Source organism: Gigantopelta aegis, chromosome 4, assembly GCF_016097555.1.
Source record: "Gigantopelta aegis isolate Gae_Host chromosome 4, Gae_host_genome, whole genome shotgun sequence".
Taxonomy (NCBI): Eukaryota; Metazoa; Mollusca; class Gastropoda; order Neomphalida; family Peltospiridae; genus Gigantopelta; species Gigantopelta aegis.
Window position 1 is genome coordinate 60,066,656 of NC_054702.1, and position 9,180 is coordinate 60,075,835.

At 38.9% G+C, this 9,180-nt stretch overlaps 1 protein-coding gene across 1 annotated transcript in view; it reads left to right on the forward strand.

Moving 5' to 3' along the window:
* The window catches only part of LOC121369922 (annexin A13-like), a 36,490-nt gene that overhangs the window by 2,183 nt on the left and 25,127 nt on the right, over positions 1 to 9,180 (forward strand). The window contains exons 2-3 of the mRNA XM_041495003.1: positions 4,731 to 5,043; positions 5,535 to 5,610. Coding sequence (XP_041350937.1) covers positions 4,731 to 5,043; positions 5,535 to 5,610 — 389 coding nt within the window. The remainder of the gene's footprint in view (positions 1 to 4,730; positions 5,044 to 5,534; positions 5,611 to 9,180) is intronic.

Here is a 9,180-nt window from a genome sequence, read left to right on the forward strand (position 1 = left end):
GAACATACTGTGCATTCTGGAAGTGTACGAGCAGTTCATTCCGAATGCACCAAGAACTTGACGCATGCTTCCCGAACGTTTTCCGTACATGCCGTGTGCTCCTAGAATGCTTCCCGAATACTTCCCGAATACACATGGACGCCACATTCGGATGGTCGATGAAAATTATTTTGAACATGCACACATTTTTTTTGGAGCTACCGAATGCCGTTCCGTATGCATCCGTACGGAGCCGAACAGCCAGTATGCTCCTAGAACACACCAAATGCTTCTCGAATATGATCCGTTCGCTGCCCGAACACCCAAATTCCTATTCGGAAAACAAACGGAATGGCATTCGGGCCAGTGTGATCGGGCCATTACACAACATTAGCCGTTTATACGAATGTATCATTTTCTCCTCTTTCTGACTGATAAAAAAGTGGCTTAGTCGAATTTCCCACGTAGACAGAACTAACATGTATGTCATAAATATGAAAGGTATACAACGTGTTTACGAATTTCATAATCCTTCTCATTGTGGCTTTGTATTTAATATATATTGTACACAAGCAAGTTCCATAATGTATTATCAGTGGCGGATCTAGAAAACCCATTGGGATGGGCGTTAGGGGGGAAGGTCATTTCTAAAGATAATTTAATATATATTATACACAAGCAAGTTCCATAATGTATTATCAGTGGCGGATCTAGAAAACTCATTAGGGTCGGCGTTGGGGGGGGGGGGGGGGGGCGGTTAGGGCAATGACATGTGGCCGAAGAGCACACATATTACTGAAGGGATTCCTCGGATTCTCCAATGTAAAAAATGAAAAGATAAAATAAAAATATAACTGTCGCAAAATTTAGGCGTGGGTGGGGTGGCGGACCTCTGGACCCCCTTTAGATCCGCCACTAATTATAATAAAACAGAAATGCGTAAAAACGTAGAGAATAATGGTCTTTTAGCGATCGCCAAATCCTCAAGAGGCGTGATAAATGGAGGTTTTCAGAACATCGCTTCCACTAAGCGAACTATGCGGTCGTCAAGGACTGGCTTGACGTAGTTTGGCATTGCTGAACATCTCGATAGCACGCGCCAGAGGACTGCTTTGTCTTATTGGTGTCATGTCGCTTTCCCTTTTGGCGCGCAAAACATAAATCTGAAAATGAGATTATTAAAGGGACATTCCTGAGTTTGCTACATTGTAAGATGTTTCCGACTAATAAAATATTTCTACGATTAAACTTACATATTAAATATATTTTCTTGTTTAGAATATCAGTGTTTGTATATTCAATGTGTTTCTGGTCATCTTAATATTTATAGGAATCCCAAACTGGATTTTATATTAAAATAATTTCGTACGTATGAACAAAATATTTTAGGAAATAAAATTAAAATTTAACCTAATGCAAATATTAGAACGATCAAAATCTCGTTTAATATACAGCCGCTAATATTTTATGCACAAAAATATATTTGATATGTAATTACAGTCGTTAAAAAGTCCCTGTTAGTCGATAACATCTTAAAAATTGCAGCAAACTCAGGAATGTCCCTTTAAGATCTGTTCCGTTTTGAAATGTAAAATTAATACCCCACTCCTGCAGTTTTCGAGAATATTAAGCGCATTAACGCCATGCGTTATAAATTACACAATCTGTGTCATGTAACGCAAAGTAATCTGTGTTGCTAGGTGAAATAAATTTCAATGCACTGTTAGATTCTACCAAATGTTTTTTATTTTTTACTTCCATTTTGTATTACCAAAATGAGAACAAAACAATTCTGAGCAGAAGCTAACCTAAAATAACTGGGAAGCAGTAAGTAAAAATAACCCGAAAACTTATAAACTGAAAATACCTCCTTTTTGGGAGTTTTCTTGTTTTGTTTTTGGGTGGGTGGATGGGGAAAATGGCTACTGCCCTCTGACATAGGATAGGTCAGGCCATATAATTATTTTGTACTTAGTTAAGATCGAGATTAATTTATGTTTTTAGGAAGTCGAAGAGGTTGAAGTATTAATAGGAGTACAGACAAAATCTTGGTGATGAACCTACCTCTTATTAAGCTTTCAAGCATCTTGAAAACCAAGTCTCAGTGTACTAATTTGGTTAATAGTAAATACATCCAAACTTGTTGATAATGGTCGAGCAATGAACGAAAAAAAAAAACAGGCTAGAAAAATGTTTTTGCTTTTTTAGTAGACACCTGCAGAATAAAATCGTGTTCTAGTGATCGCAAAAGACCCAGAAGAACCAATATTAAAAGGACAGACTCATGAAAATTAACACTAAGTTTAGTTAATCTACAAACCTGTAACAAATTTGAATAAAGTTACACTTGAGTGAAACATGAGTCTGTGACTTTGAAATGGTGGAATACCCTCTATAAAATTAGACTAAAACTAGACTCCATAACCGTTACCTCTCAAACGCACGTGCGTTTTTAAAAATATGAAAAATGCATTTTGTGATATTAAAAACACCAGGATGGCCAAAAAGCACGTCGAATGTACGGAAATGGATAAGCTACACAATAAAATCTAAGTAAAGTATGATTTCAGTTATCAAAAGACAGTTCTAATAGTAAAAAATATGCCTTAGTGTTTAAAAAACTAGGGTATGTCCCTTTAATAAACTTAAGTTTTCAGGACACCCTTTGCACTAAATGAGCTGTGCGGCCACTGAGGACATATCTGACGTCATTTAGCATTTCTGAATATCTACAAAGCACGCGATAGATAATTACAAAGTGGAATTTTCTACTTTCACGCTGAGACATGCGGTGTACGTACCATGTGATACCTGCGAACTATAAATAGGTTAACAAGTGCGCCGTAGAGGCATTCAGACTAAAAGTGACCACCGGCAAAAATCGTCTATTTGATAATCATCGGCTGTGAAATGTTCTTGTCATATTACTATGCATTACTGAAAAAAAAAAAAGATAAAAAAAGATAAAAAAAGATAAAAGATATAGAAAATGCTGACTAGGAGATAAACAGTTTGTAACATGATGGCACTTCAAAACGACCACTTTTGTTTGTAAAACTTGTAGAACAAAAGTAATAAAATATTGCTTGTTTGTAAACAGACCAACACAAATAGAATATTGCTTTGTAAATTTGAGATAACAGGTAAGAGAACCGACCATTAACGCAAATATTATTTGCGTAACTGATCAGTCGGTTACCATGGTTACATGGGAAAAAGGGTTCACTCACAAGTATTAACATATTCACAAGCATATAAAATACATTTTATCACCCTCTGCCCCTTCTAGAGAGAGAGAGCGAGCGAGCGAGGGAGAGGGAGAGAGAAGGAGAGAGAGAGACAGAGAGAGACAGACAGAGAGAGAGAGAGAGAGAGAGAGAGAGAGAGAGAGAGAGAGAGAGAGAGAGAGAGAGAGAGAGAGAGAGAGAGAGCGAGGGAGGGAGGGAGAGAGGAGAGAGAAGGAGAGAGAGACAGAGAGAGACAGACAGAGAGAGAGAGAGAGAGAGAGAGAGAGAGAGAGAGAGAGAGAGAGAGAGAGAGAGAGAGAGAACTTCTTAACATGCTCCTATACGAGTAAGGTTTCGGGCATTTAGCTCGTGAAAATGCTTTTATAAAATTTGTCAAAGACATAATAATGTTTCTAATGTAATCTAGAAATGACTCTGATTAAATATATTGTTTCCTTTTCTGGCGACAGCGGGTTTCCTCTCTGATTATCTCTGTGGTCTTTATACATATTTTTGACGCCATTTAATCGTAATTAAAAGTGTTGAGTGTGTTGTTAAATATAAAATTCTTTCACAATTTCTTTCTGCCACCGAGAAACTTATCACTCGAAAACTAGCCACAAATCGTTGATGATTACAATAACAGCCCAAAGTTCAGCCAGCAAACTTTTCGCTAACGTTCGCAAACTATTTGATTGGTTCCCGACATGGCCATTTGATTTACCGTGCAGCGCATAAACCAGTCTAGCGGACGTTTTTCTTCTCGGTCTGGTTGAACCCAGCCAAGGTAATACTCCGATATTGAATGTATAATTGAGTTGGGGCGAGACGTAGTTCAATAGTAAAGCACTCGCCTCTTGCGCGGTCGATCTAGAATCGACCCTCGTCGGTGGAACCATTGGGCTATTTCTCGTTCCACGCAGTGTCCACACAACTGGTATATGCAATGTACTATTCTGTCTGTGTGACAGTGCATATAAAATATATGTTGTTACTAATGGAAACAATGTAGCAGGTGTCCTCTCTAAGGCTATATGTTAAAATTTACCAAATGTTTAATAAGTCAATGTACTCTAGTGGTGTCATCTGACGCCATATAACCGTATATACAATGTGTTGAGTGCGTCATTAAATAAAACATTTCTTTCTAGTGGTGTCTTTAAACAAAACAAACTTTAACTTTTTAGACTAGATACAAAGGTTTAATATAATGCATTTGTTTCAGTGGGGGTGGGATCGATCCCGGTCGGTGGGCCCATTGGGCTATTTCTCGTTCCAGCCAGTGCACCACGACTGGTATATGAAAGGCCGTGGTATGTGCTATCCTGTCTGTGGGATGGTGCATATAAAATATCCCTTGTTGCAACTCGGAAAGAGTAGTCCATGAAGTGGCGACAGCGGGTTTCCTTTCTCAATATCTGTGTGGCCCGTAACCATATATGTCCGACGCCATATAACCGTAAATAAAATGTGTTGAGTGCGTCGTTAAATAAAACATTTCCTCTCCTTCCTTTCTTGTTTCAGTGGTGACGAAGACGGAGGATTTGGAAATCTTTTTGGTTACAAGTTCGGCACCAACTTCAAGAAGGATTCACGAGACTTGCACAAGTCACGTGCCAATCGAGATGACCCGCATACGTCAAAGCCAGGACGCTCGGCGGCTGAATCCGAAACGAACAAAGACAGCAAAGAAAACAGAACCACGATACTGGTACCTGCGTCTATGACCAAGACTTTGAAAGTATATTTGAACAAGAACCCAGATCCACACATCATAGTCCGAAAGCCGGCCGGACAGACGGACGGGTATGATAGCGACGATGAGGTCAACTATAACGTATGTATAATTATAGTTCTTAAAACAAGTTGCATAAAATTATTGTAGCCGGATTTTAATGCGACCAGGGTCTGGCTCACTGATGAAGGGTTATATGCACACAGCATGCGTAATGCCATACAAAATAAAAGAATTCACCCATTTTGAAAAACCTGGTTGCGTGTTCAATAGGGCGAGCTGTGGTGAGCGCTCGCGATCCATTCAATATGGTATCTAGTTTACTAATTTGATCTCCAGCATCTACAAGCACTACTCTTCCTGAACAACATCTCCCAGCAAAACCCACGGCAAAGAAGCCCATTTGCATGTTATTTTTGTTTTATTTTCAATTTTGGTAGAAGTGGGGTGGGGGTGGGATTCGGGTAAACATTAAAGAGCAGACATGCTTACTTAGCGTTTTCATACAATCATAAATTGAATTTACATAATTTGTATAAACAAATGTTGGGTCATTTATTTTTAAAAATATGTTTAATTTTGTGCTTAAACAGGGTCACGCAACAATCCAGGGGACCAGAAGCTTCATGCCGCAACATTTGTGCGTGGCCTTGCATAAAGCCATGGAGAGTAAGTTTGACGTCTGTAGTCTGTAGTCTCTGGCAACATATAAACCGGGGAGGGCTAGAGGACACTCGAGCTATGGTAGAAAATAACACTAATTAGACACGACATCTCGTAATCACCATGTGCATTATGATGGGTTTTATTCAACATTCTATGGCCTGGGTGGCGTCATGGTTAAGCCGTCGGACATAAGGCTGGTAGGTACAAGGTTCGTAACCCGGTACCGGCTCCAACCCAGAGCGAGTTTTAACGACTCGATGGGTAGGTGTAAGGCCACTACACCCTCTTTTTCTCTCACTAACAATTAACAACTATCCCACTGTCCTGGACAGACAGCCCAGATAGCTGAGGTGCCCAGTACAGCGTGCTTAAACCTTAATTGGATATAAGCACGAACATAAGTTGAAATGAATTCAACATTATCATGGGTTTCCTTGAGATTGGCTAATACCACACATGTTCGGTATCTCTCCCTCAATAGCTATGTGGTCCTTAACCATATGTCCGACGCCATATAACCGTAAATAAAGTGTTGAGTGCGTCGTTAAATAAACCATTCCCTTCCTTCCTCTTGGACATTTCAAAACTTCTGTTTTAATGTTTTAAAAGATCATATATTTTATGTTTATCGTTATGTCTTGACAATTCAGTGCAATATTCGCTTACTTACGACAGATGCAAAAACTGTTCCATCTTCTGACCACTGAGTTCATTTTTGTATTTTCAAAGATTTTATTTTTGGTTTGTTGTGTGCAATATTTGTTTATCACACTGACCATAAGATTTATTTTTGTCAATGGGAAGCGTTTATTTGTATTTTAACGTTATTATTCAAAGTAGACTTATGCACAGCTATAAGAAGCGCGAAATATAACTACAGAATAATTATATACTGAAGGGCAAAAGAAACGGGAACAAATACGAATACCCTTTAAATAAAACCCATTTATTGCGTGAATTATAATATTAAAGGAACATTCCTGAGTTTGCTGCAATTTGTAACATGTTATCAACTAACAGATACATTTTAACGATTTTAATTACATACCAAATACATTTTATGCATAAAATATTAGTGACTGTATATTAAACGTGTTTCTAGTGGTAATATTTGTACTAGGTTAAATTTCATTTTATTTCGAAATATTTATACGTACGAAATTATTTGAAGACAAAATCCAGTTTGGGCTTCTTACTAATATTAAGACAATCAGAAACACATTGAACATACAGACACTGATATTCTCAACAAGAAAATATTTTTAAATTTAATCGTACAAATATTTTATTAGTCGAAAACGTCTTACACTGCAGCAAACTCAGGAATGTCCCTTTAAAGGGAGCTTGTGACGATTCTAAAAGGTTTTCGACATATTCAAATTACAGTGTACTTACATTTTCTTGCTGAGAATATGAATATATCTAAAACCAATGCATTTATGAATATCGCAATGTTTTGTAGCATCTCAATATCGATTTTTGTCTAAAATAATTTTGTACGTACGAATTTCTTTGAAATTTGAAATAATTCGGCCAAAAGTCATTCGAAATGTTTTTACCCGTATAATTTCAGATTTAAGTTAAGTTAAGATAAATTAGTGTTTAAAATGTAAAGAAATAAGATGTGTGTTTATTTTGTTGTGGGAAAATGACGGAAATCTTGCTAGGACTGAAAACTGTATAAGTATAACTGAAAAAGTATAGTTTAACTGGAACAGAAACTGTTCTTTTAAATGTATGTTACCTCCGCCTAAAACAGCCATGTGTTTTTATCTATTTCACAGCACCGCCTAAACAACATTGTTAGTTTACACTTCTGGTCTGGTGCTTATAAATGTTTTAGAACCTAGACTCGAGACTCTATAGAGTCTGAGACCGGCCTCGGTGGCGTCGTGGTTAGCCATCGGTCTACAGGCTAGTAGGTACCGGGTTCGGATCCCAGTCGAGGCATGGGTTTTTTAATCCAGATACCGACTCCAAACCCTGAGTGAGTGCTCCGCAAGGCTCAATGGGTAGGTGTAAACCACTTGCACCGACCAGTGATCCATAACTGGTTCAACAAAAGCCATGGTTTGTGCTATCCTGCCTGTGGGAAGCGCAAATAAAAGATCCCTTGCTGCCTGTCGTAAAAGAGTAGCCTATGTGGCGACAGCGGGTTTCCTCTCAAAATCTGTGTGGTCCTTAACCATATTTCTGACGCCATATAACCGTAAATAAAATGTGTTGAGTGCGTCGTTAAATAAAACATTTCTTTCTTTCTATAGATCTGAGAGGGGAACGTCATGACAACGACATACAAATTGTATGCGTGTGACGCCATTAGATATTGAATCTGGACTCTAAACGTTTTATAAGCACGGGCCAAAGTGTTTGTTTTTTCTTGCTTAAAATATCAAACCTATCTGAAGAAAGCAATATTCAGGTATACGATAAATCGGCCAATCACAGAATTAGCAATAAAGCCAACTATGCAAAAACTGATTTCGTGGTGCGGGGGTGTGACGTATGGTTTCGTGTTTCACACAAACCTTTGTTTAAGTGTCTCAGATCGATGGGAAAGACAATCACTGGAGGAGAGAAAGACATTACGGAGACACCAGTGATTGACTCGTGTCTCGCAGCTTCTCGATAATCACTTAAACACCATTACCAAGCTGGCATCGAACCTGGAGGGTTCTTTACGAGTAATGGTGGAAATTACACGTATGGCAATAACCCAGTTACTGTTATAGTAATGACAAGGAATATTTGTTTTTAAGCAAATGGGAAGGTTTGTTTAGTGAGGCTTCTACGCATCTTAAGCTGCAGCTATGTTGGTTATTGCGACAATTGGTTCAGAGTATAACTGAGAAAACCCGGTATCGCCACACAGGTTACTCCTGTGGAAATAGTGCAAATACTATTTTATATGATCGTTTTCACCAACAGGTTTGTCTGTATTGCCTACAGGAAAATGTTTATATAAAACTCCCTGTTTTGCTGTATCGATATTCTCTGTCTCTGTCTGTCTCTCTCTCTCTCTCTCTCTCTCTCTCTCTCTCTCTCTCTCTCTCTCTCTCTCTCTCTCTCTCTCTCTCTCTCTCTCTCTCTCTCTCTCTCTCTCTCTCTCTCTCTCTCTCTCTCTCTCTCTGTCTCTGTCTCTCTCTCTCTCTCTCTCTTAACTAGCCCCCTCCCCGTTTTTGTCTCTCTGTCTCTCTCTCTGTCTCTCTCTGTCTCTGTCTCTCTCTCTCCATCCCTCGCCCCCCTCTCTCTCCACCTCTACCTATCTAGTTCCCCCCCCCCTCTTTATCTCTCCCTCTGTATCTCTCTCTGCCTCTCTGTCTCTGTCTCTGTCTCTGTCTCTGTCAGACATTTCTTACCGTTCCAGCAATAAAACACATACCATGTTCTTTGGTTTGCCAGTCACGTGGACCTGGTTAGGATTGATCTTATCGCCCAACCACACCCCAGACGAGCGCTCTGATACTGAGCTACGTTGCCCCTTTAACATGTGAACTGAAGAACACATTTTAAAACCAGCGACTATTCTGTTATAATTTACAAACAGTAATAATAACTCACGGCTTGTGGTGT